Here is a 27983-nt window from a genome sequence, read left to right as displayed (position 1 = left end):
TGGCTGCCTCCTGCATGCCTCTCACTGGGGATTTGGCCCACAACCTGGGTATGTGCCCTGACCAGGAATCAAACCTTGGTGCATGGGTCGACGCTCGACCAGTGAGCCACACCAGCCGTGCTCACCCTGTCTTTCCCACTGAGTTCTTACAGCTCTGCACCCTCAAAGGAGAGTGCACTCTATGAAGTTGAGGCTATCTCTGATAAAGAGGAAAAATAAGGTGTAGGGCAAAGCACATGCTGGACTTCCGGACTCCATGAGTGGCTCAGGAGTGGCCTGAGAGACCATTCTCACAAGTATTGAAGTGTAAACTTTCTACAACAGAAAACGCCTCAAGGGCACCTGGGATGAGGGAACAGAAGTTGAAGAAAGCAGGAAGTAGAATGATATATGATGCTTATATCTTAAAATTTTTTTAACATTTGAAGTTATAATGGTTATCATTTTTTATATTTAAAATCTATTAAGAATTTAGTGAATTCTGATTACAAATAAATGCTGAAATACCCATTTGTGATTTTGTTCCTATATGGCAATTGCTATTACTGCCTAGTCTAATCAAACAAGGAAAAATTAAAAGCAGAAAAAGTAATAATAAATATGTTGCAAGATATTTAAAAAACCTGAAGTTAGCAAAACTCTATTATATAAAAATCTGAATTATCTGGCTAAACTGATTTTTCTGGCAAAATATCAGTTACCAAAATTAACCCTAGGAGAGAGAAAATTGGATTAATCAATCACAATAGAAGAAATTTTAAAAAGCTACCCCTAAAAAAGATTGGGAACCAATGATATCATGTGAATTTTATAAACTGTACAGGAACGATGGTCATGATGCCACAAAAAGTAATTTCAGAATTTAGAGAAATAACAAAACTTCCCCATTGTTTTAAAAATTAGTTCATTACTGATTCAAAATCTGATCAAGAGGACAAACATAAAACTATAAAAAATTATTTTATATCACTGCAAAATTCCTAAACTATCAGCAAACAGAACTTAACAGTACATTAAGATCATTATTTACAATGAGACTCAACTCTGGAATGCAAATGTAACTAAATATGAGAACACTTATTTATAATCCATAATATTAACAAATTAAAGGAGAAAAAACTATACATTGATGTCAATAAACCTTGAAAATTTATGTGTTAAAGTTCATTTTCCATTCCTGATTCAATATTACTTAGCAAACTAGGAAAAGACCGATACTTCTAACATGACAAAGTAAATATCTCAAGGATTTTCACTACAATTAGGAACATAACATGCATAGGAAAGCATTATTTCTTTTATTCCATATTTCTTGTAAAAGCATCAATTAGAAAAAGAAGAAAAAATATTGGGAAGAAGGTAAAATATTACTTTTAGGTATGCTTCTTCTTTTTTCTTTATTGATTTTCAGAGAGAGAGAGAAACATCAATGAGAGAGAACATCAATTCGCTGCCTCCTGCATGCCTCCCACTAGGGATTGGGCCCGCAACCTGGGCACATGCCCTGACCAGGAATCAAACTGGTGACCATTTGGTGCATGAGTCAACACTCAACAACTGAGCCACACAAGCTGGGCTCTTTTTAAAAAAAAATTTATTGATTGATTTCACACAGAAACGGAGGGGGAGGGAGGGGGAGAAAGAGAGAGACATTAATTTGTTTTCCCACTTATTGATGCATTCTTTGGCTGTTTCTTGTATGTGCCCTGACCAGAGATCAAACCCGTAACCTTGGCATATCGGGATGATGCTCTAATCAACTGAGCTACCTGGTTAGGACCTAAATAGAATGGTGAGACTGAAAAACCCAAGAGAATCACATGAAAAAAAAATTATTACAAATAAAGGAATGCAGTCAGGTGGTAGGTTACAAAATTAATATCCAAAGCTAATAGTTTTTACATATGTAAACAATAACCAGAAAATACAATGTGAGAAAAAAAACTCTGAGATAAAATACTTAGGTACAAAAAAACAAAAACAAAGAACATGCACAGATGCTATTCAAATCTAAATGGGTACATAAAATTAATTTCAATAAGTAGGACATCCCATACTCTTGACTAAGAAGAGTTAATATTATAAAAGTGATGCTATTCCCCCAAATTAATCCATTCATGAAATGTAGTCTTATTTAGAAAACATCAATAGAGCTTTTGGGAAAATCAACAAAATGGTAAAGTTCATTTAAAAAACAAACAAACAAACATATGAGAGCCAAAAAATTCTGTGCAAAACAGTATTTATAATGGGGGTTAGAAAATGGAGAGGGAGGAACATGATGAAAAGGACAATCAAAATTCAAAACACATTATGAAGCTTCAATAATTAAGAGTTTAGTATGAGAGAAGAAAACAGACTAAGGAGTAAACAACAACTGCAGAAATAGGCCCACAAAAACAAAAATTTGGTTTATGACAGTGTTTCTCAACCTCAGCACTATTGATAACCAGTTTTGATAACTAAAAATGTCTCCAGACATTGCCAAATGTCCCCTAGAGGGCAAAACTACCCCAGGTTGAGAACCACAGATAATCATTATTTAAAAAACCCTGTTAGATGGTATGAAATAATTGGCAAGTGGTCTGGTAAAACATATAGCTGAATCTACATTTAATCCACTTATAATTTTTAAATTTTACAAGCAATAAATGTATATTTTATCCCGGTAAAAACCAAACATTACAGTTCTCTATCCTAATCATCCCTTCCTCTCACTCTTCAGACACAACCATAGTAAGTAGTTGAAATATACTCTTCTAGAAGCTTTTGCTAGGTAGGGGGGGGGGGTGTGTGTGTGTGTGTGTGTGTGTGTGTGTGTGTGTGTGTGTGTGTGTGTAGGAAATGGAATTTGATGGGGGAGAAAAAACTATAAGAAAGCATGTGTGAACTGATTTATAATCTAACCTAAATTAAAAATTTTATAAGTAGAATACAAAACCCAGAAGTCATAAAAAATTAAAGAGTTAGAATTTGCAAAAATTTTAAAATTTTCATATAGCAAAAATTCTATAAAGTTGAAAGGCAAATAAAAAAAGAGAAAAAGTAATTTTTAATAACAAAAAAGAGCCAATTTCTTTCCTTTTTTTTTTTTTAATTCTCAACTGAAGACATCTTTGCATTTCTCTTCAGAGCAGGAGGGAGAGAGGAAGAGAGAAAGAGAAACATTGATGTGAGAGACACGTCGAGTGCTTGCCACCCACACGACCCTAACCAGGGCCCGGGATGAACCACCACTGAGGTATGTGCCCTTAGCAAGAACCAAACCCAGGACTCTCCAGTTTGCGGGCCGATGCTCTAACTGCTGAGCCAAACTGGCCAGGGCAAGCCAATTTCTTATAGAAAGAATATAAATTATTAAGAAAATGATGAGTAACAAAGGAAATGAAATGGCAATTAAAGAGAAAAATAATTACAAATGCCAGCAATCACTCAAAGAAATGTAAATTTGAAAAATGAGACATCATCCGGCTGGTGTGGCTCAGTGGTTGAGTGTTGTTGACCCATGCACCAAGAGGTCGCCAGTTCGAATCCCCGTCAGGGCACATGCCCAGGTTGTGGGCCTGATTCCTAGTGGGGGGCATGGAGGAGGCAGCCAATCAATGTTCTCTCTCATTGATATTTCTATCTCTCCCTCTCCCTTTCTCTCTCTCTAGTCAATAAAGGAAAAAAAAATTTTTAAAAAAAGAGAAATCATTTTTCACTTACACTGTTAATACATATGATAATATCCCACAGTTAGTGAGTGTATGAAGGAAACAATCACTCAGTTTTGGGAAGTTTTAACGATACAACTTTCTGGTGAACTAATCTCAGCACATGTTCTTTGACCTTGGAATTCCAGCCCTATAATTTATCACATGTATAATACTCACAAAAGTTACATAACACTACGAACATTTAATAGCAAAACACTACAAATAACCCAAATGTCCATCAATAGATATCAGTTAAATAAAATATGGCATGTCCACACAAAGAGAATACCATGTAGTCAATGTAGAGAATGAGGCAGACCCAACTGTGCCATTCTCAAAGAACTCCAGATGCATTTTGTTAAGAATAATGCAAATACTATAAATAACACGATCACTCCTGTGTGAAACAGAGAAAGAGAAAGGGCAAGGGCAAGAGAGGAAAGCTGACTTAAGGTAACCCTGGCTATTCAACTCTCACTAACACAACCCAACTGTGGAATCAAAGGGTTCAAATTATATTTTGATGACTCCCTCTCTGAATTTGTTCTATTCAGAAACCAAAAAGGTTCAAATATCAAGGGGCTACTTGCACATATTAAAAATAAAAACATGTATGTGATGTATATGCATACACTCTTCCCCTGGAAGAAATCACAACCAACCGTTAAGATATAATCTGTCTTTAAAATGATAAGATTTTCACTTCCTATTTTGTGCCTTTCTGCATTATTTGAATGGCCTACCATTCTACATTATTTCTGAATAATGTATATTTCTGAATTTTTAAAATTCCTAACCTTACCCATTATTTAAAAGAAAAAGGTCAACAAAACCCTGCAAAGGAAAATTAATAGCTCATTTTTAATCTTTGTACTGATATCTATGTAAATGCCAATTAATAACTGCTGTCACTGTAAGACCAGCAAAGAAAGGAAAGGAAAATATAAAAAAGAAACATCAAGTACAGTTCTTTAAATACTAAATTTTCAGAAAATTAAAAACTTTAAGACCCCCCAGGATTTCTCACTAGAAGAAGAAACTACATTTAGGAAATGAAAACAAATATAAGATGAGGCTATAAAAACTGCAAAAGTATTTCCTATATGTTCATTTTTGACACCATTCAATTGCATACTACTTACCCAGCTTGGAAAATCAGACCAAGTTGGAACTCGCTGACAAAGATCCCGGAGAATACGTATGATAATCACACAGGACTGCAGACCATTAGCTCTAGCCTTGAGAGCAACACAAAAACCAATTGAATTAATCTTAGAAATATTGAAAATATCCCTTGATGAAAAAAAGTTAAAATACCACTGTTCAATGGAAGCTCAGATAAAAATAAAACAAAAATAATCACACTTGAAATTGGATTCAATGAGCTGCCATTTACAGCAATATTTTATGCCAGGGTTAGTATTTAAAAGCTGGTATTTTAGGTCAAAGTAAGCAGATTATACAAGAATAATATTTCTTGATACCCTGTGAACCTTGACCTGTAATCATTTAAATCAATAAACTAAAAAAAAAAAAAAATCTGCCTACATTAGAAATAAAAGAAAAAGTAAAGAGCTAAAAAGTTTGTCTAGGGACTGAAAGGTTAAGGAAATCTGTTTGGTTTCCTTTCTGTGCCTTTGCATGACTGCAAAGTCACTAAACCAAACAGCTGCTTCCTCACCTTTCACTCCCTACACTTATTAACTTAGAGAAAGAGTGGGGGAAAATCTTAAAACTATACACAAAGCTTTAAACACATATTCCATTATTTAAAGCAAAGTTAATCTGCAGCCTTATGGAATATAATATATATACACAAACATGTGATGTTCCTAAACAAGTCAACTTTAAATATAGCTACTAAAAATAAAAATAAAATAACCCAAACTACAAAACACCCCCAAAACCTAAGTTCACTGTCAAATTAATAGTAACTGCAATATGCAGATCTTCAAACCGAGCTTTCTATAATAACATCTTTTCTGAGATTTAATTTAAAATAGTGTTGCTTGGGCAATCTTTTGAAATGTTTAAACACAGTTAAACATGTTGCACTGAACTACTCTCTCATAAGGCTACAATAAAAAAGTAAAATGATGTTCCGAACCTGGAACCACTTAGCGTGGCGTAGAGCAGCCAGAGCGTCAAGGCATTTTTGCCTGTCCAAGACGTCCGGTGGGTCTTTCACCATACCCGAGGTTACATCTAAAATGGATTGAATTGGCAAAATGCAGTGAGGAATGGGTGTTTGACCAGGTGAGCAAGACACTTCCTTAAAGTAGCATCAGTGTCACACGAGCCATTTGAGAGTTTATCAGCACTTTAACGTATCCAGGGAATTATTTTCAACAAATTTATATATTCCAACATGATGACCAAAAGGAGACTTAAACTCTTAATTTAGAAATGTAATGATTTCTGCAAATGTAAACCCTACCCACCAAAATAAAATCAAGAGGAAGGATTACTGGACACAGCGCACCAGCACAAAGATGACAAGACAAGAGGGAACACAAAAATCCACCTTAATAAATGAGAATGCACAATACATTACTGAGTTTATTCCATATTTCAAATGGTGATAGGTTATTCTGGGGCTAACATAGCAAAGAATTAATGATAAATATGAAATGACAACACAATAATAATCATAGAAAAAATAAAGAGGCAAAAATTGGCATTTCTAAGAGTTCAATACCTTCTATTCCACAAGGAGATTTTTAGTTGTAAGGGAACATAAACTGCCTTTTAAAATTCAAAGTTCTCATAAAGTGTTCCAAAGAACAACTGGAGAGAGACAATGGGTAACATAGAAAATAGCAATAGGAACTATTATGGTTAAATAGAGTAAGTACAGAAATAGAAGAGATGGAGTAAGCAGAACATTTTGATGATAATAGGTAAGGTTTAAGGTTATAATAACTGATTTTAATCAGATTATTACATTAAAACATAATGAGCTAAATAAAACTTGAGAAGAAAATCTGAACCTCAATCAGGACAAGAGGTTAACTTTACATTCACAAAAGTAGTTGGAGGGCCAGCTTCATATACACCTAAACATATCTGTAAAATGTGTTTAAATGTAACAGTAAATTTGCTAATCAAAATATTCACAAATAAATAGCAATTAAATCCATTAAATTCATAATTCTTGGTGATTGTAACAGTATAAATATTTTCTAAATTATAGAAATGACATACCAGGTAAGTAATCTACTAAATTTAACACTCTTCTGGCAAAACAGCACCAAAATTATGGGGCATTTAGGATATAATTTAATAAATTATTGAAGGCACCAAATGAAGAAAAAGAAGAAATATGTGACTAAAGAAAAAGTTAAAGGATGATTTTATTTTAAGAGTACTATTGCAACTCTGGGCAAGTTATTGTATATTTTATATGACCATTCAGGAATCTTGAGGCACTTGTTCATATTTTGAGTAGATAAAATATAAAAAAATTGTATTTTTAAGTGATAAAGAATTCTATACCCAGTCTGGATACCCTATTGTTAGTTCCTACACCTCAAATAATCAGGTGGCACAGATTTCTTTTTGTATCCTCACCCGAGGACATTTTTGTGTTTATCTTCAGATAGAGCAGGAGGGAGAGAGGGTGGAAGAGAGAGAGACACATCAAGTGGCCGCTACCCACACGACCCCAACCAGGGCCGGGGACAAACTGCAACCAAGGTACGTGCTTTTAGCAGGAGCCAAACCCGGGTCTCTCTGGTCCGCGGGCCGACACTCCAACCGCTGAGCCAAACCGACCAGAGCAATGGCACAGATTTTTCAGAAGACATTTTAGAAGGAAGATTTTCAGATAATCAAAGAACACTATGTGGTATTCTGAGAATGAACACTAACAGGAACCTGTGTACTAAAAGAAACTATCAAGACAAAATATTACTTATTTTTAAGTAATAATCTCAAAACCTTCAAAGACCAACTACTGAATCCAGAAATTTATTGAATGTAAGAAATGGGCTATTCTGAGATTTAAAAAACCAAGAAAAGCACAGCTAACTTAGGAAGAAAAACAACAACAAAAACCCCACTGCTCAAAGCAGGGTTACACAACATGCTGAAAGACCCTCTTTTCATGACCCTAATAATTTATATTATTTGCTAAAGCTAGAATGCAAATAGGTGATAATGTGCAATCTCTTTCTAAAAATGTTTCTGAATTTCTAATGTTAAATCAGAATGTTATAATTTCCTTCAAAATGTAAAAAAAATTTCCTTTTTGCATATAAGCATTCGTAACTTTGAAAATTTTAATGATACAATTTCAAAGATGTCAAGACACCTACTGCAATTTAAAAACAAATTAAGCTAGAAAATTTTAGTGTGGATTTTTGCACCCATTTTATATTTCAAGTGGATTAACCCCTTAGATATACTGTACTAAAATCATACTTGTTGCCTAATACCCAGTTAAAACAAAACAATTTACTTAAAAAAAAAAAAAAAAAAGGCAAATTCTTACCCTGCATGAATGTATTTCGTAAAATTTAAGGGGTTAATCACCAGTTAGAAAACATGCTGTGTCCACACTATTTCATGATTAAAAGTTAATGGGAATATATTAATTTAAATTAACATGGTTATGTAAAATATATAATCCACCCAGCCATTTAAAAACTAGTGTGAACACTGCTCAATTCTAGAAGACACAAAGACAAAACAGCCACACAAAGGACAATAAATGCCAGGCTCTGCATCCAAAATCTCTTCTTAATCAAATGGCAGGTGTGACACTGAGCTTTTGAAAACCTTGGTCAAAAATCCTTCCGATGTCTTGGCAGCAACCCCTGACAGGAATCAATCCCCTCTGCTAGAAGGCTTTGGACCGGGCCTGATAAGCTACAGGTGAAAAAACACACACACAATACTTGACTTGCTGCAGAAAAGACTCTGTAGCAAGGGTTAGAGCATTTTGAACACGTCAAGCTTCAAGTCAATTAAACGTTTACTTAATATTTAACTGTCAAACACAGCACCATAAAATAGATCTATCATGCGTTTAACAGTTATTTGAGCAATTTAATAATTTCCTTTAAATAATTTTTGGTATTAAATAGGACTATTACGCATGAAAGAAGCTACCACACTATGCGCAAGTCTCAAGTCCTGTGGTTTACAATCGCTGTTCCGGCAAAGCCTTCCTTACCCCCTGTACTAACTCCCCAAAGCAAGCTATAGGCTTTAAATGATTTTAAGACACAGAGCATTGGGAGCTGCAGTGAGAGAGAATACATACCGTTATTCTGCAGCAAGAAAGAAGCAATCTTCATAATGAAGCTAAAGACATGGTTTGCTGCAGTTATCTGCAGCAAGGAACACTCTATCAGTGTTTCTACACTTTTTGCACATCCAACTTTTCAGCTCAGTGTCTTGAAGTAAAATCTTTCAATTTTGGGCTGATCATTTCTCTCAACAATATTTATGAAATTCAGAACAATAATTCTAAATCAAATCTGGGTCAGACAAAAATATAATTTTGTTTCCTTTAAAAGGGATAGGTTATTAAACACTCTACTACAAATATGATACTAATGACTTTAGACTTTTGTAACATAATGAAATGACTTGATACTGCACAAATTAAATAGCCCAAGTTTAATTGGATACAATATGCTCTGAAATAAAGTTAAATGGTTATAAAAATATTAATTTCATCCTAAATATAGCAACTTTTATTTATAATACGTATTAGATTTTTCCCCCAAATCCTAAAATCATAGGCTGCATATGAATTGACCAGATTGACTCAGCAACTGTTTTTCCAGTAATATCCATGACCAGACCTTGAGTGGAAATTCATGTTAAAAGATCCTTTACACAAAACGCATTTATTTTAAAGATGCAAAGCTTATAGAACATACAAGTCCTGATATGGTGTATATACGAAGTATGCAAGTCTTCCAATGATGTTTAAAATAAATTTTTTTCTGGGTTGTAGAAAGCCCAGCACCTTAAAAAGTTGCTTTGCTGTAAGAAAACAAATATAAAGTGACAGTAATTGAGAGCCTACTGATGCTATTTTAAACAAATTTTAATAAATATGTAGTATTCTTTTCTCTTGTATATATATCACAAAGAAATATTATTGTAGACTATAACTCCATAATCAACAAGCTAAGATGTACAAAAACAACATGAAAGGAAACAAAGTAAATTTTATCTGACCCATAAAACAACAGAACCAACATATGGCAGACACTGACCATGCTTTTTGGCTTAAGCTTTTGAAGCTTTGAAAATGTTACAGAATAGTCCCTAAAGCAACATTGCTGGCACCAGCAGGATTTCATATTCTACAATTGTAAAGTAAATCCTGAATTGTACTATATAAGTCACCATACCTACACCATTTATTTTTCAGTATCTCTAGTATAATAGCGGGGTCAAATTGCCCAAATCTACGTGCATTAGGATACTCTGCATTTATGAAAGCACTCCAAACCAAAGAACAACCTCAGAGAACTAGAAATAGTTTTACCACAGGACAAGCCAAATCCATGATTACATATATAACAATGCTTCTAAAAATATAACTTAAAGTGTTTAACCAATTTTACTTCTGAAACTCTCGTCTTTTTTGTAAGAACAAGAACTTCTTAAAAGAAGTTAAATTTATGGCCCCTTACAAGCAACATTTAATTTTTTTTCATGTGTCGTGACTATGCCAGTAGGAATAATTTTGAACTTTTTTTTTCCAGAAATCTGAGGTTAGCAAGAAAAGAGAAAAAAAATCAAGAAAATCAATAATACCATGAGTGTTTTATATAAAAGTGCATTACTAAAAAGAGCATTTACTTTCTGGGAAATGATCTTAAGTAAAACTGGTTGCTATATAAGTCAAATCCATCAAATTCATATATAATGCCAGCATGTTGCCTTCTAGGGCTTAATGCCATCTTAAAGAGTAGGTAAATTTTAAAGAGTTAATAGAAAAGTAGAATGTTTAATGGCTTTCCAACCTCCTTCCCTCATGTTCTCTTCTCGAATAATTGGAGATGTTAGGGTGATAGTGACTTGCATTTTGGGTTCCACACACGAATTCAAAATTATTGCCGCTTCAGACACAGCACATTTTATGTCATACTTCTCAGGACTTATAACCTATGTAATGAAGGGTACAAGAAATTAGTTGGACCTCTTACATTATCAGACAAAGCAGATTTATCATGGCTCTTTCACTTTCTCACTATCATAACCATTTTATAAGGACTAGATCATATACTACTTGCCTTGAGAAACCTTGCAATAAATGCATTTACTATTGCTAAACTATTGCTCCACTTTTCCTTAAGAATTCATTGAACTTCCTTACACCAGTTTCTGTAAAATGGGAACAGGAATTCTATACATAGGATCAATCTATAGGATTGTTGGAGGATTAAGTGAATTAACTATATAAGTCACTGTTTAGATACAGTGGGAGGGAGAGAGGAAAAGAAAAGGAGAGAGAGAGAAACACTGACATGAGAGGAACACATTGACTGGTTGCCTCTCGCAAGACCCCAACCAGGGCTGGGTATGAACTGCAACCAAGGTACGTGCCCTTGGCTGGAATCAACCTGAGACTCATTGGTCCTCGGGCCAACACTCTACTGCTGAGCCAAACCGGCCAGGGCGCATCACCATGATCTAATAAATGGACACCAGAGAAGGAATTCCTACTGTAGCAACATGTAGAAAACTGAAAATAACAATAAAGCTGGGAAAATTTGAATCAGAAAGACTTTATATTTTATTTAAGACATGCATTTAACTAGCCCTGGCCTGTTTGTCTCAGCAGTTAAGAGTATCAGCCCATGGACCAGTGAGTCTCGCGTTCAATTCCGGTCAAGGGCATGTACCTCGGTTTCGGTTCGTCCCTGGCCCTGGTCGGGTCGTGCGGAAGGCAACGAGTCGATGTGGCTCTATCACATCGATGTTTCTCGCTGTCTCTGTCTCTCTCTCCCTCCCTCCCAGTCTATCTAATGATAAGTAAATAAAATATCACGGGGTGAGGAATAAAAAAACAACAACATATATTTAACGAGGCAAGAGGCTCATAATTTTTAAAAATTTAAGTGTGCTATATATACACGGGCTTTGTTTAAAAAAAAATCGCTTTCTGTTCTGAACAACTGCCTTCTCTCTGATGATTCAAATCTTGGAAATATACAAGAAAGAGGACATACAATTTTACATTTTAAAATAAATTCATAAGATGGCTTTATGACAAACACAAGCACTACAAAACCTAAAAAGAAAAAATACAAAATAGCCCTACCAATTCACACAACTAAGAATAAAACTAATATGGAAAGTGAAGCCAAAATTTTAAAGCCTGGTTTACATTTAAGCTGAAGCACAGTTAGTTCTGCCAAAAACTTTTGAACCAGACAAGGGGTAAAATTGAACATTTCCATAATACTTACGGCAAGCTGTTTGGGTAGGTTTTCCGCAATTCGGCTTAATAATGTCTTTGAAGGTTTCTCTGAGCACAGCAAAACAAGGTTGACATTTCTATCTCCTCGGAGAAGTAATCCTTTTGCCAATACACCCACTCGCAAAACTCCTTTTAAAGCTCTGCAGTAAAATCAAATTATATTATGACTTTTCTCTTCTCAACCAGAACCAAGATAGTCTCTGAACACATAATAGTAAATTAAATAACTTTTTTTTTTTTTGTATGTGCCCCTAGCGAGAACCAAACTTGGGACTCTCTGGTCTGCAGGCCAACGCTCCAACTGCTGAGCCAAACCAGCCAGGGCTAAATAACTTTTATACTATTAAATTTTTCATCAACTACTGTATAAGGACATTCAGTACCTTTCATTTACATAAGAAATGTAGATAAAGAGTTAAGTTTTCACAGGAACAAATAAAGAACAAGGAACATTAACACTTCTGTGTCACATTTTTCAAATTAGAGTAAGAGTCATTTCTAATATACTATAAAATTATTTCCAAATAAAGGAAGCATGAAAAGTCAATGCAAAACTTGAAAGTTGCCAAAGCTTGGGCTTATTCATGCTTTATGGTCGACACATTAAGAAAAAAGAAGTTGCTAAAACAAAGACTGAATGTGGGACAGATGCAATAAATAAATAAAAACAACAGCAGATGAATACAATTAGAAAAGTACAAAGGTGGCTTTGAAAACAGACTCATAGTTGTTTTTTTTTTAATTTATCCTCATCTGAGGACATTTTTGCATTTATCTTCAGATAGAACGGGTGGAAGAGAGAGAGAAACATCAATGTGAGAGAGACACATTGAGTGGTTGCCACCCACACGACCCCAACTGGGGCCAGGGACAAACTGCAATGGAGGTATGTGCCTTTATCGGGAACTGAACTCGGGACTCTCTGGTCCACGGGCCAACGCTCCAACAACTGAGCCAAACCGGCCAGGGCCAGACTCAAATAGTTTTATATAAATATAAACAAAATATGTATATTTACAAGGTTGGAGATTGTATAGAACTGCGTATTTATCAATTTAGCAAAAGAGTGGTTGAATACATTAGATATCTAACCCATACCTGGTAAGCATGTAGACTCACACCAGAGTTTTCAGTCTTTGTAACTTTTATTTCAAGTGTAAGTCCATGTACGGAAAAGCAAAAATACTGAAATAGGTAACTCTGAAAACACACCTGTCTTTACCTCCCTCTTTCTTATCATCTCCCTCTTTGCTCTTGTTCTTCTCATGTTCAGACAAACTATCTGAAACAAGTTTTAAAGCACGTTCAGTGATAGAAACAATTTTCTGAACTGCCTGTAATTCCTCTTCAGTTGGGTAAATGGTTGCATGTTTTGTCATCACATAACGGTCATCAGATGAGTCAGGACGACGTAAAGGCTACAGAAAAGAAAGTTGCTTCATTTAAAAAAATTTTTACTGAGCAAAAGTAAACTATTATATTTAAAATATACATATTTTCATCATATCTTCTTAACAACAAAGTCAAATATGCAAAATGTCCATTTAAAACTATCTTCTCTTTTTTTCCATTTTAGTAAAAGCAAAAATGCAAACTACAGAAAGCTACACTACCTAGAGTTTGTACGTATGTAGACATACTTTGCCTCAAAACAAGTAAAATTATAATACACACTAAATTTATGACAACAGTGTTTTACTCAACTTTATTTATTTTTATCCTCACCCAAGAACATTTTTACATCTATCTTGAGAGAGAGCGGGAAGGAGAGAGGAAGGGGGAGAGAGAGAGAGAGAAACATCAACACGAGAGAGACACTTCGAGTGGTTGCCAAATACACGACCCCAATCGGGTCCGGGGACAAACTGCAACCAGGGTATGTGCCCTTAGCAGGACCTGAACCCGGGACTCTGGTCTGCAGGCTGACACTTTAACCACTGAGCCAAAACAGCCAGGGCATTTTACTCAACTTTAAAAACCAGTGACTCTGAAATAGTTTTTTTTTCTTTTAATAAAATGTTTTACTGATCCTTATTCTGTGTAAAGACAAAAGAAAAAGAGAACAGGTTAAAGAGAAATGTGTATTGTCACCTAAGTGCTCTCTAGAAAACAAAACAAAAAGATCCTCCTGTATTCTGTAGTCTGAACTTCTAGGAAATGTTCCTCACACACCAGGAGTCTCTTCTTTTACCCAGATTCCACAGAACACACATTCTTAAGATGCAGATCTTTCCCATAGTTTTTCTAATACATCAACTGTGGTGCTAATCTTGAACTATTTATGTACTACCCCTTATCCTACACTCAATTCAGAAGCAGTAGTAGGTTTCAGATGGTCAGGATCTGAAGAAGGAAAAAATATTGTAAATCACTAATAATGGAAAGATACATTAGTTCCTGCTAATCTAATCTAAATAACAACAAAGGCAAGAGAATACCTAATGTTGGCAAAGAAGCTCTACTCCCATTTAGCTAATACTGAAAGAAAAGACTCATGGAAGCTCAATGAAGTCCTTATACATAAAGATAGGCATTGAGAACTTGTAATAAAAGGATGAAAAATTCTAAATCTGATGAAAAAAATTCTAAATCAGATGAAAGAGTTACATCAAGATTAAGAGATTATTAAATCTAAGAATTGGCCCCCCAAAACTGTTATCTTCTAATGCTGAAACAGTTTCATACTTTCACCCCCACGTAAACAAAGTGGACACTTACTGCAGGCCCCTGTGGCTGAGGAGGCATGCCTGGTCGGACTCCGAGAAGTCCTAATGGACCTGGGGGACCATGAGGATAGCCACCGTCAGGCATTCGGCGGCGATCGTCCCAATGATGTTGTTCTTCCTCCATTCTTCTCCAGTACATATCCTCCTCATAACGTCTGAAACACAGAGCGTGACATTATAAGCCTATAAGAAAATTACAACCCAAGAACTTACATTAATAATGACATAAAAAGCAATTTTAGATATCTGCCTTTCTAACACCCTTGTTTTTTCCTCTTGTATCTGATTTCCCTTATTTGCTTTCATTTAGAAGTACACGGAAGTGAATACAAGTGAAAAGAGGTGAGAAAACAAAGAGAAAAGCAAAACAAAATTTCACAGTTGAGGTCAAAGTTGAAAGAACAAGCATCAGAAACCTCAGTTCCTTCCAACCTCTCCCTCTTTAAGGGAGAAACTATCAACTTGAATGCCTACCTAAAGTGGCCAGACGAATAATGTGTGTGAGTAAAAGATCCAAAGCAAACATTTAGAAATTTCTTTGTGTATCCAAAGAAATGTGATCTCTTCTATTTTTTTCCTTAGAGAGAACCTCTTAAGACTACCTTTAATTTCCCCATTTATGATACAGGTAGAGACAAGACAATGACATTTCTCTACTATGAGTAACAACAACAGTACAAGACAATGATAAATGGCAACTCACATTATGTCTCATTCTTGGGAATATTAGAGTGATGGGGACTATAGTAAAAGTAGAAAGCATATGTTCTGGCTGGAGACAACGGCTGTAATTCAGCCTCTATTAATTACTGCCATAAGGTAATACATGTAACACCAAGGTCACCAGGATTTTAATGTCTTTAAATGTCTTTGATGTTGGTCTTTAAGTGTTAGTCCAGACGTAAAAACACCATGTATATCAAATAAAACACCCATGGGCTTAACTTGGATTGTGGATAGCTAGTAGACAGTCGATGCCTTAATGGTCAACATTTTCAGAATCTAACTCTCACTCTCTTTCAGTTCTATCCTCACTTTCAGTTTCAAACTAGGATACCAATAACTCCCAGGGGAAATCATGTCTCTAAAGAAAGTTTTTGGAACAATAATTTTTTATTAGACAAATGTCTTTAATACAAAAGAAGTATGCTTTTCAAGTAGCACTGTAGAAAACTGCAAATTTTGTCAGACTGGGAATAAGCAGTGCTTTTTAGGTCATCCAACTTAGGACCACCACACTTTCATGTTATTTAGGCCTTGAGAAAAAATGAATAACAACAGCTTGAAGGCTCTAGCAAACCATGTTCATTCCAGTTTCAAATAGTTATTACTATAGATGTTTAAGTTAAATAAGGGCAGGGATCTTTATCCATTGTTTACCAATTCACACTCAGTGCCGAATACTTCAGGTGCAAGAGAGGTGCTTAATAAATATATATCGGTGAAGAGAAAATAACAGCATAATATAGGAATAGAGAAGAAATCTCCAAAGCATGACAAAGGCAGAAACTTTGTAAAAAATGTGATTAGATTTAAATACGTTTAAAAAAAAAAATCAATACAGAAATAAGAAAAACTATTTAAAAGTAACATGTTAATAATGGATTAATATCTACAAGTGTCTATATAAATCAACAATGGGTAAGTAAAAAAAAATTAATAGTTTACCACAGAAGAAATGTTAAGTAGTCAAGCAAGAAATAAAAATTCAATTTGTACCCTCGCCAGTTTGGCTCAGCAGTTAAGAGTGCTGGCCCACGGACTGAAGGATTGTAGGTTCAATCCCCGGCCCCAGGTTAGGGCCTTGTGGGATGCAGCCAATTGATGTGTCTCTCTCACATCAATGTCCACCCTCCCGCCCCCGCCTTCCACTCTGTCTAAAAATCAATGAAAAATATCCTCGGGTGAGGGTTAATAAAAATATATATACTTAATTTGCCAGTCATACAAACAATTCAAATTGAAACAAAAATGTTTTTCACATTTCACTCTCTCCTTGGCAGAGATTCTTTTCTTAAAAGAATAGTTTATTGATTTTTTAGAGAGAAAGGAGGGAGAGGAAAAGAGAGAGAGAGAGAAAGACATTGATGTGAGAGTACAACATAGACCGGCCACTTCCTGCACACCCCGTACCAAGGATCAAGCCTGAAGCCCGGGCATGTACCCTTGACAACAGAAAAAGACAAAAGAAAAAGTCTGGTGCATGAGATGATGCCCAACCAACTGAGCCACACCAGCCAGGGCTTATTGGCAGAGATTTTAGTAAGTTATAGCAGCAGTTCTCAAAGTATTATCTAAGAACCCCAGATGGTCCCTGAGACACCTTCAGGGGAGCAATGACTTCAAAATTTCATAATAATGCTAATACATTATTTGCCTTTTCCGTTCTCATTCTCTGTGTGTGTACAATGGAGTTATCCAGAAGCAAAATATGGTATCATGACATATTGAACAATAACAGATATGAGAATTATACTGCCTTCTTTTAAGTCACACATTAAAGAGATTTGCAAAAATGTAAAACAGTGTCATTGTCATGATTTTGGGGAAGAAATATAGTTAATTTATAGTTAATTTTACATTATATTTATTAACTATTGAATATATTATGTTTACATTTTAACAAGTACAGTTAAAATGTCATTTAAAAATTAAACTCATAAATATTTAAACTTCTCAGTTTTCATTTCTAATACAGTAAATCTTGACGGCTATAATCCACACAAGCAAAAACTCACTGAAGTCATCAATTATATTGAGTACAAAGGGTCCCAAAATCAAAAGTTTAATAATCACTATGTTATACTACCCAGTACAGGCCAAAGTATGGGTATCCTTGAATCAAACATTTCCAATTCTGGGATTTTATTATTAACGACGAATCATGATTTATGCAATAATAAAGCCTCAAGAATGGTCAATATAATTATATTAGAGAAATAATGGAAACAATTCAAATATTTAACAACACAGAACTGATTATAAAGAATATTTTACCTCTGTACAAGACAATATTATGCTACCAACCAAAAAAACCCTGGCTTTTTAAAAAAAAAGTTGCTATGTAAATGAAAAAAACAAAACAAAACAGGGTTATAAAATATGCATACATTATGCTTCTGCTCATATTTTTTTGAAATTATATTTTAAAACTGGCACACAAATACCCATAGCAGCAGTATTAATAACTCAAAAGTGGAAACACCATAAATGTCCACCAATTGATGAACAAAATGTGGTAGTCATAAGGAATGTAGTGACATATACAATGACATGCATGAACCTTGAAAACATTATGCTAAGTGAAAGTAGCCAGACAAAAAATACCATATATTGTATGATTCCATTTATATGAAATCTCCAGAATAGGCAAATCTCTAGAGACAGAAGTGTATTCGTGGTTGCCTAGGGGTGAAAGGAGGGGTTGGGGGAAAAAATAGGCAGTGGATGCTAACACAGGTTCGTGGTTTTTTGGGGAGATGATGAAAATGTTCTAAAACTGATTGTAGTGATGGTTGCATAACTGTGAATGTAAGTGAATTGTACAATTTAAAGATATGTCAGTTAAATCAACAAAAATGAAGATCTCTCTGGAAGATATGTTTCACTTCTTTCCTTTTCTATAGTCTCTAAAGTTTCTATAATAAACTTTCTTTTTAATAAAACAACACTGAGATGTCTAGACTCTACCAAATCTTATATTCAATATTTTTAGAATGTAACCAAATGTTCTGGAATGTAACCAAACGTTTAGTTTTAAACTAAAGCATTTATTTATAACATTCAACTATTTCTTCACATATGTAATACCTATAAGATACCACTTAACCATGTAATTCCTATCACCAAGGCCACAGTCAAATATTATAATAGCCAATAACCTCATTTAATGCATTTTTTTCCAGACCTAGGATCTTCCTAGCTAAAAATTAAAAGTATATTAAATAAATATGGATTGCTCTGAATGGGAGTCACATACTTAAAATAGCTGTTTTTTTTTAAAGAAAGGCTGAACCACTTATTACACTACTAAAAGTTAAAGATATTACCTCATTTCCATTCTCCAGCGTTCTTCTTCTTCTCGTCTTCGCCAATACTCTTCTTTCTGCATTTGTTTCCTCATTTTCTCTTCTTGAATCTTTCTTGCTCGAATACTGGGCTTTACTTCTACTTGCAAATCCGGATTCACTTTTTTCTGTAAATATATATAAGACATTTCAAAAACTCGCACCCCCCCCAACAATCTACACATTTTAAAAATCAAAAATCCCACATATTCTTTCATCATAGAGGCTTTTCAGTTGCAAATTCCCTATTATATAAGAGTAAATTCAGCATATAAATTTAATCAAAGATTCAGAAAACATTCGTTTTCCCCTCCCACCCCCAAAATTCTTAACTATCCAAAGTTTAAAACAATATACTTAGAACGTAGAAAGTATATACCTTAGTGCTGACCAGAAGAGATCCTTACGAAATTAATATTTAATTTTCCTTTATTTTTTGTAAATAGATGATTCTAAATGTCTAAGTATGAAATTAAAAAGTTTCTTTTCATAAAAAATTAACAGACTATTTTAATTTTCACCACCTCTATGTTTATAAGAGAAAACATAGATCTAATGCATTAGGTTAGTCCAGCCTAATTAAAAACTTTACATGCAGTATTTATATTTAACCTAACGCCTGAAGTATTTTCAATGAAGAATTCCTTCTTAAAATTCATTTTAGTAGAAATTCCACCAAGATAACGAAGGTAAATGGAGACCTGACACTTTTTTCAAAACACTTTATTATGTGAAAGAACTATCTTTACAGGATTACTTGATCCAAGCAATGTTACAATTTAGCTAGTCAATAAGAATGATGAAAATGGTTACAATCTTCTTACCTAATTATAACAAACTGATAATCAGTAAAACCCAAACATCTGAATCTAAGAGAGACATAATATGCCAATCTTGGAGGGGGGTTCATGGACTCTGTGAGAGTTATGCTTAGATGCTTTGTTTTACATCTAGAATGTTCCAAGCTGTTTTAAAAAAAGAAAATAGTTGAAATTTTTACTCACTTTATATTGCAGTCTGTGTCTTCGCCCTTTTAAGTGCATTTCCTTAGCATTGGGATCATTAAAGCTGCACTCACATAATTTACAATGGAATCGAATTACTTTTCCCTCATCATTTCGTACCTTGGGGGAGGAAAAAATCCAAGAATCATATTGGGAACGTTACAGCTGAAGATTTCATTGATATGGCCTCCCAGATTCTCTAATAATGAAATGTTGTAGAAAATTAGAGGAAAAAGGCAATGTAATTTTTTGTTGTTATTTTTTCCATTGATTTTTAGAGAGGGAGGGAGGAAGGGTGGGGGAGACAGAGATGTGAGAAAGACACATAAATTGAATGCCCCCTGCACATGCCTCAAATGGGCTGGGGGATCGAACCTGCAACCCAGGTACTTGCCCTCGACCAAGAATCAAACCCATGAATATCTGGTGCACAGGCCAAAGCTCTAACCACTGAGCGACACCAGCCAAGGCTGTCTATAATTTTCTTTAAACTAATATATAAAAATAAACTGTTGGAATCTTTTTAACTGTACTATTAGCATGCAAGGTATGTTCACATACTGCTTTTGTAAGTAACTTTAATATTTCTGTCTCTATGTAAATATTTAAATGCAATGATATACCTTAAATTCTCTAATAGTTACTGAACACCAGGTACTGTTGTTGAGATGAAGATAAAGATGTTTAGAGACATTGTTTTGTCATACAAATTTCTACAAAGCTCTGGATTTTATACATGTAACTTTATGGAAAAATCAATGTCAATTTTTTCCAACTGCATAACCAGTTAGGAAGACAAGTAGACTGGAGTGTTATTAAGAAGTTTATGATGGACCTGGCTGGTCTGGCACATTGGCACAGGGACCAAAGAACAGCGGGTTCAATTCAAGTCAAGAGCATGTACCTGGGTTGCTGGTTTGATCCCTGACCCTGGTCAGAGTTGTGTGGGAGGCAACCAATTGACGTCCCTCTCTTCTCTCTCCCTCCCTTCCACTCTCTCTAAAAATCAATGGAAAAAAATATTCTCGGGTGAGGATTTAAAAACAAAGTTTATGATGTCTACTATGTTCAAATTGCATGGCAAGCTTTAAAGACTGGCTTTGAATGCATACATCTGAAGGATTACTTAATTAACTATTATCATTAGAGATTATGGTATTCTGGAGGTATGCATTTTTTTAGATAACCATACCTTAGCCTTTTAAATTAAAATTATATGTGAACTAATTATAAACTACATCACCCAGTTTTCTAATTTGTAAACAAAGAACCCAACATAATTTGACAAGGAAAAGGATAAAGGAACACGTATTTATCAAAAATCTTCTATATGTTAGATACTTTATTTCATTTAATCTTCACAACTTTGTTGGGGAATAGCCAATTTTTATAGCTATAGACACTGAAGTTCAGAGAACTTATATTTGTTCTACAATAAAGAGTAAAGAACAGTGCTACAGTACTCTATGTTTGTCTTTCTATTAACAGCAAATTCATATAAATACTCTCTGATGTTTCCTCACTTCTCCATTTACTGACTTTACTGTCCTATGAAACAGGAATAGTTTTCTAGTCAGCTTGAAAAACCAAATAAACAGGATCTTTTAAATTAAAAACCCTAATTTAACACAGAAAACTAAGTGATTGTTCAGAAAGAGATTGGTGGAAATGTAAACTGGTGCAGCCACTATGAAAAACAGTATGGTGTTCCCTCAAAAAATTAAAAATTGAATTGCCATTTGACCTAGTGATCCCACTTCTAGGAACATATCCTAAGAAGCCTGAAACATCAATCAGAAAGAATATATGTACCCATGTGTTCATAGCAGCACTATTTACAATCGCTAAGATTTGAAAACAGCCCAAGTGTCCATCAATAGATGAGTGGATAAAAAAGCTGTGGTACATATATACAATGGAGTACTATGCAGCTGTAAGAAAGATCTCTTATCCTTTGAGACAACATGTAGGGACCTTGAGAGTATTATGCTAAGCAAAATAAGCCAATCAGAGACAAATACCACATGATCTCACTTATTTGTGGAATATAATGAACAAGGTGGGCTGATGAACGAAATAGACCCAGAGACATAGAAAGGAGTATGGTTCAGACGGACAAACCTCAGGGTAGGGGGTGGAGGGAATGGATGAGATGAACCAAAGAACTTATATGCATAACCAATGGACATAGACAACAATGCTAGGGGGTGGGAGTGGGGAGCAGGATGGGGAGGAGGGTGTCTAGGGGGTTAAAAAAAAACACATCTGTAACAAAAATAAATTAATAAAAACTGGGGAAAAAAGAAAAAGAAATACTGGCTTTCTTTGTGAAAATTTTTGGTGCTCACAATTTTTAAAATTTTTATGTTCAGCACAGTTGAAAAATACAAGAATGCCTACCAAATAAATGGTGAGTTACTTTATACCACAGTTATGGTGTAAGCAGGAAAAAAGATAAAATTATTGTGATGTCACTTAGGTAAGCTTAAAGGACATGCTTTTGAAAACCCTTTAAAAGATCCCTTTGAGCTCAGCCGGTGTGGCTCAGCAGTTGAGCGTCAACCCCTGCGCCAAGAGGTTGCCAGTTCTATTCCTGGTCAGGACACAGGCCCAGGTTGTGGGCCAACTCCTCAGTGGGGGCATGCAGGAGGCAGCCAATCGATGTTTTCTCTCATCGATGTTTCCATTTCTCTCCCTTTCTCTCTAAAATCAATAAAGAAAAAATAAAATAAAAGATCCCTTTGATATTCTTTCCTAAGTAACCTAAATCTAAAATATAATTGAATTTAGTTTTACATATAAAGCATGCCTACAACAAAGTGACACACTTTTTCCCTTTATCTAATCTCACAGCAATAATATTCTTTAATCAATACCTCCTCCACATAATCATGGCCCACTGGCTGCACATCACTCTGCAAAGCAGCAAGAGATGCAGGCGTGACTGGTTCTGACACTGTGTCTGACTTTACTTCTGAAATCTGTACAGACGTGATGGGAGTGCTTTTAACACATTCGTTTCCTTTTAAGTCTTCTGTTTTATTTCCTGTTGATTGCAGCTTATTACCACCTAGAAAAGCATAAGAGAATTAAAATAATTTTAACTTTCTTTTTGTGTAAATGTATAACCTGACACAACAAAAACTTCTTATGTTCTGGTAATATAGTAAGAATAAGACAATGTAGCTGCTTTTGAGGTGCCAACAATTAAGGGAATATATAAGTAATTATAACAATGTTAAGGGCTGTAATAAGTATGAATAGAGTACTGTAGGATTAAAGCAAAGAAGCCACTACCCTTTAACATGAAAGAAGAGTAACAAGTATGAACTGGCCAGGCAGAAAGAGGAGAATAATGTCTAAACAGAAAGAAAAGCATGTGAAAAAAACCACAACATGAAGTTAAAAAGACTACATTAAATTTAAGTAGATTCAGTAATTCACTATGAATTACTACCTAGGTAGAGATGATAACATATGAGGCAGGAGCCAGAATATGAAAGGGCTTAGATGACATAATTAAGGAATATAGATTTTTTCCTATACCAAGGAGAATGACATTGAAAACTTTTAATCAGGAGTCTAACATAATTTGATATGTATTTTTACAAAATGACTTTGACAAGTGTTGGAGAGACTGATGCAATAAGAAACAAAGCTCTGAGGAGTAGACTTTGAAGGCCTAAAAACAAGGGAGTGGCTATGAAGAAGACATTTTCTTGGAGGGTAGGAATATTGTAGTGATAGAAACAAAAGGACTAGGTAAACAACTAGAGGGGGCAATAAATAGGAAGAAATAATGTCAATGAAGTTTCCCAAGTGAAAAAGCAGCAATTTTATGAGATTATTTCATGGTACTCTTATGAGACAATGGGTTAGAATGAGACACTGTTAAGGATCTATAAAGCTGCACAGATAACGACTACGGAATACCTAGCATATGGCTCTAGACTCAGATGGGGGTGTTGAGTTTACCCAAAAGATTTTCAAGTCACTGCACTTGTGAATACTAAGTGAGCAGAGTAAGAAGAGAATGGAATCAGAATCTTAGGAACACCACCATTTAATGAACATGAAGGCAGGAGAACCAATAAAGATACCTGAGAAAGGGGTGGGCAGACAGATCATAAATAGATAGAGACATATCTTAAGGTTTAAGGTATAGCAGTCAACTGTGTCAAATGTTAGAGAGGTCAACAGAATGAAACTGAAGACTGGCCACTGAATTTGGCAATTAGGTCTTTGGTGACTCCTGAAAGCAGTTTCAGAAAAGGGTAGAGTGGAAATACTGTAACTGATTGAGGACTGGATAAAAAGTATAGAAGTAGAGAAATAAGAATTAGGTTAGCAGATTGAGAGGATAACAGTAACGGTAAAACATCTTTTTAAAATTTAAAACTATGAAAGATAAAGGTATACCTGCATGGCTTTAGAGAAGAAAGAAGAAACAGTTAGAGGACTGACTAAAAATTCAAGAAAAAAAATAGAAATCTGTATTCAACAAGGTCCCAGAGAAGAAGGGAAAAGATAGATACAAGAGCATAAGCAGAAGGGTTAGTCCTAGACTGGAAGAAAAATGTTACTTTGATGGAGTTAGGTAGAACATAAAGAATCTTTAGTACTTGCCAACAAAGTTTATTTTGGGTGTAGATGTCTTCTTGGCAGCCATATTTGTAGGCACTGCTGATACTTTAGTGTTGGATGTGCTATTAAGAGACGAGTTTCCTGTAGTTGTAAGACCTTTCACGGAGGAAGTGGCAATTGATGAAGTATTCACAGTACAATTGCTTGCTGCAATGCTTGAAGGAGAGGCAGTCGGCTTTGAAACAGACACAGCTGTTGAAGCAGTAGCTTGGCTAACAACATTTGGTTCTGTTGAAGGAATGGGTTTACCAAGTTTTGTGTGTAATTTAACCACCTACAAAATAAAAGCACATTTATTCATTAGGAAACTCAGAATGTAGATTTTTAAGTTTGTTTTAAACATTATAAAGTTAAAATATAAACTATATTTTCTTTGCTGTATTTTTTTGTTATATATTTTTAGACACAAACACATTCCTTTCCAAATAATCTCTGTGAAGCAGACAGGGATATATATTCTGTCTATTACCAATGAGGAAACTGACAGAGAAAGATGAAATTACTAGGTCACATGCATACCAACCTAGACTTAAGCATGATAAAAGAGGAAAATAAACATATAATTTTCTAATTGGCAGAATGATGTAGTTGAATTTAAATAAGTCTCTGGTCTTTGCCTCTTTAAGCAATGACTATTTGATGTCACCTTTATATATATGTTAGCATAAAAACAGGGCTCATAACACACTCAGTTTGGGAGCCACTTTACTTTATAACCCCCCCCACCCCCCCACCCCCCGATTAGAAAAGTAAAAGAAAATAGAGTAAGACATAAGGGTGTGTGGGGGAAAAAAACACCTACTTTCTGATGCTTTGCACCACGAATGTGGGCGGCATATGCATCTGCTCCTGTACAAGACACATCGCACAGCTCACAACGTAGCTGATTTTGAGTCCCACGAGTAGAGTTGTTGCTGCTGCTGGTATTTTGTGAGGCTTTCAATGCGGCTTCTTTTTTTTTATGTTTCTGTCCTTCTAAATGTTCTTTGTAGGTCTGTTTCAAACAAAAAAGAAAAATTTTGTTTTATTAATTTTCTAGATACAAATCATTCAATTCTCAAATCTCTAATAGTCATTTAAAAAATGAGCACTAAATAATTTTAAAAGCAATTTAAGAAAAGCATATGGGACTTCCTATGCACATGATACATCTGTGGTTCTCTGTACCTTGTTTACCAAGAATACATTTGTCAACACTTTGACTTGCAAAGAACTTTCACACACAGCCATATTATCAATATAAGATAATTGCTTTCTCTGTCAGTTTCAAGAATTTGTATCTTGCCCTGGCTGGGTAGCTCAGTTTAGAGCATTGTCCCAATGCACCAAGGCTGCAGGTTGGATCCCAGTCAGTGCACATGCAGGTATCAGCCCATGAGTGCATGGAAGGGTGGAACAACAAATTTCTCTCTCTCAAAAATCAATCAATAAATAAATATTTCAAAAAAAAATTTGTATCTTTTACTGCTTATGTATAATGCTGAATAGAGAACACTAGACAGTGATCATTCCACAAAGAAATTAACTAGATTAAGACAGACTAGGGGAAATGTGTCTACATCACGAGAAGGAAAAGTAGTTACTGTACGGTAACAGGACTCTTCACAAACAGGTATGTTTATTTATAAAATTGACTTTTCTAACTCAGAATGCACTATCACATAAAATTCTTGCCACCCTAAACAAAAGCCTATTTAAAATATAACGGTAAAAATTGTAAAATTGCAAGAAAAAATATTATTGTAATACTAGTTAACAAAATAGTGGAATTATACATTAAAAATTGTCTTGAAGCCCGGCTGGTGTGGCTCAGTGGTTGTGCTGACCCATGCACCAAGAGCTCGCCTGTTCGATTCTGGGTCAAGGCACAAGCCTGGTTTCGGGAGTGATCCCCTGTGGGAGGTGTTCAGGAGGCAGCCAATCGAGGTTTCTCTCTCTCCCTCTCCTTTTCTCTAAGATAATCAATAAAAACATTTTTTAAAATGTCTTGAATGCAGACAATTAAGAAGGTATATTTGCCCTGGCCGGTTTGGCTCAGTGGTTAGAGCTTCGGCCTGCGGTCCAGAGAGACCTGGGTTTGGTTCCCACTAAGAGCACGTACCTCGAATGCAGTCTGTCCCAGCCCTGGTTGGGTCATGTGGGTGGCAACCACTCGATGTGTCCCTCTCACATCGATTTCTCTCACACTTCGGCTCTCTCTCCTCCTCGCTCTATGCAAAAATGTCCTCAGGTGAGGGAAAAAAATTTAAAGAAGGTAGATTTATTAAAATGAGAGGAAGTAAATATGGACTGCTGGTTATTCTTTTTAAAAAAAAATCCCCACCCCAGGATATTTTTCCATTGATATTGATAGGGAAGGAGGGAGGAAGAAAGAGAGAAAGAGAGAGAGAGACAGACAGACAGACAGACATTGACCTGAGAGAGACACATCAACTCGCTGCCTCCCGCACGGGCCAGGGTCAAACTGAAACTGAGGTACATGCCCTTGACTGGAATCAAACCCGCAAGCCAAATCGGCCAGGGCAGTTTGTTTATTCTTGAGTGGAGCCAAATAGTTACTCTTGTTTAAGACAGACATGATTAGCATAAAATTATATATTCATCATTGAGAGCAGCATGGAATTTTGAAGTTACCCAAAATAATGACTTTTCTAATTTTTAAATGAGGATCCTTTCTATAAATAATATTACACACAAGTGAGAGAAGCTGCTGTTTTTGAAACAAAAGAGGGAGACCTAAGACCCAGACATTTGATTCTTCTCTCATCTGTGGCAGCCTGAAGTGGCTCCATGAAGCAGGTAAAGCCTCAGTTATTTAGGACAAGTCCCTATTACAGAATTGAAGAAAAAAAAGCCCAAAGAAGTAAAGGTCTCTGACTTGACCAAGGCCACAGTTAGTGGTAGAGCCAGGACTGAAACCATGGATCCTTAAACCTGAACCAACTACTCCCCCACCTTATGTTCACTCCTAGACTCTAACTCACCATCTCAATATTTTTTCTCTAAGGCTCATTTAGCTAACCTCTTAAGGCGCTGCACCTAACTTGTAGAAGTACCCATGGCTTGTTCTTGTGTAACCACTCAGACACCCCAAATCAAATAACCTATCACTGTAGAACCAGCCATGTTCTATCTTTCTATATGGGTGCCACATATTCAATAAATCTCTTAGGTTTACATTTGCCACTCATAGCATCATCCTCTCTAAAAAGCCATCATAGAGTAGGATACACTCCTCAAAAATTAAGACCAACATACTTGTTCCCTTTCATATTTAATCCTGGTCATTTTATTTTATTTTTTAAAATCTTTACCCGAGGACAAACCACAACCAAGGTATATGCCCTTGACTGGAATCAAACCTGTCTCATTGGTCCGCAGGCCAATGCTCTACC

At 35.3% G+C, this 27983-nt stretch overlaps 1 protein-coding gene across 2 annotated transcripts in view; it reads right to left on the bottom strand.

Annotated features, from left to right (window-relative positions):
- Positions 1 to 27983, bottom strand: part of ZFR (zinc finger RNA binding protein) — an 81249-nt gene that overhangs the window by 16029 nt on the left and 37237 nt on the right. The window contains exons 7-17 of one of the 2 annotated variants that reach the window (XM_036278860.1): positions 25391 to 25582; positions 24571 to 24862; positions 22821 to 23014; positions 19945 to 20064; positions 18923 to 19068; positions 14866 to 15028; positions 13360 to 13565; positions 12137 to 12287; positions 10688 to 10829; positions 5806 to 5903; positions 4841 to 4936 (exon numbers count right to left, since the gene is read on the bottom strand). In XM_036278860.1, the coding sequence (XP_036134753.1) occupies positions 4841 to 4936; positions 5806 to 5903; positions 10688 to 10829; positions 12137 to 12287; positions 13360 to 13565; positions 14866 to 15028; positions 18923 to 19068; positions 19945 to 20064; positions 22821 to 23014; positions 24571 to 24862; positions 25391 to 25582 (1800 nt within the window). The remainder of the gene's footprint in view (positions 1 to 4840; positions 4937 to 5805; positions 5904 to 10687; positions 10830 to 12136; positions 12288 to 13359; positions 13566 to 14865; positions 15029 to 18922; positions 19069 to 19944; positions 20065 to 22820; positions 23015 to 24570; positions 24863 to 25390; positions 25583 to 27983) is intronic. The other variant, XR_004961633.1, reaches the window with a different exon arrangement.

This window comes from Molossus molossus, unplaced genomic scaffold (assembly GCF_014108415.1).
Source record: "Molossus molossus isolate mMolMol1 unplaced genomic scaffold, mMolMol1.p scaffold_m16_p_3, whole genome shotgun sequence".
Lineage (NCBI taxonomy): Eukaryota > Metazoa > Chordata > Mammalia > Chiroptera > Molossidae > Molossus > Molossus molossus.
Note: the sequence above shows the minus strand (reverse complement) of the source record. Positions and strands in the feature narration are given on the sequence as shown.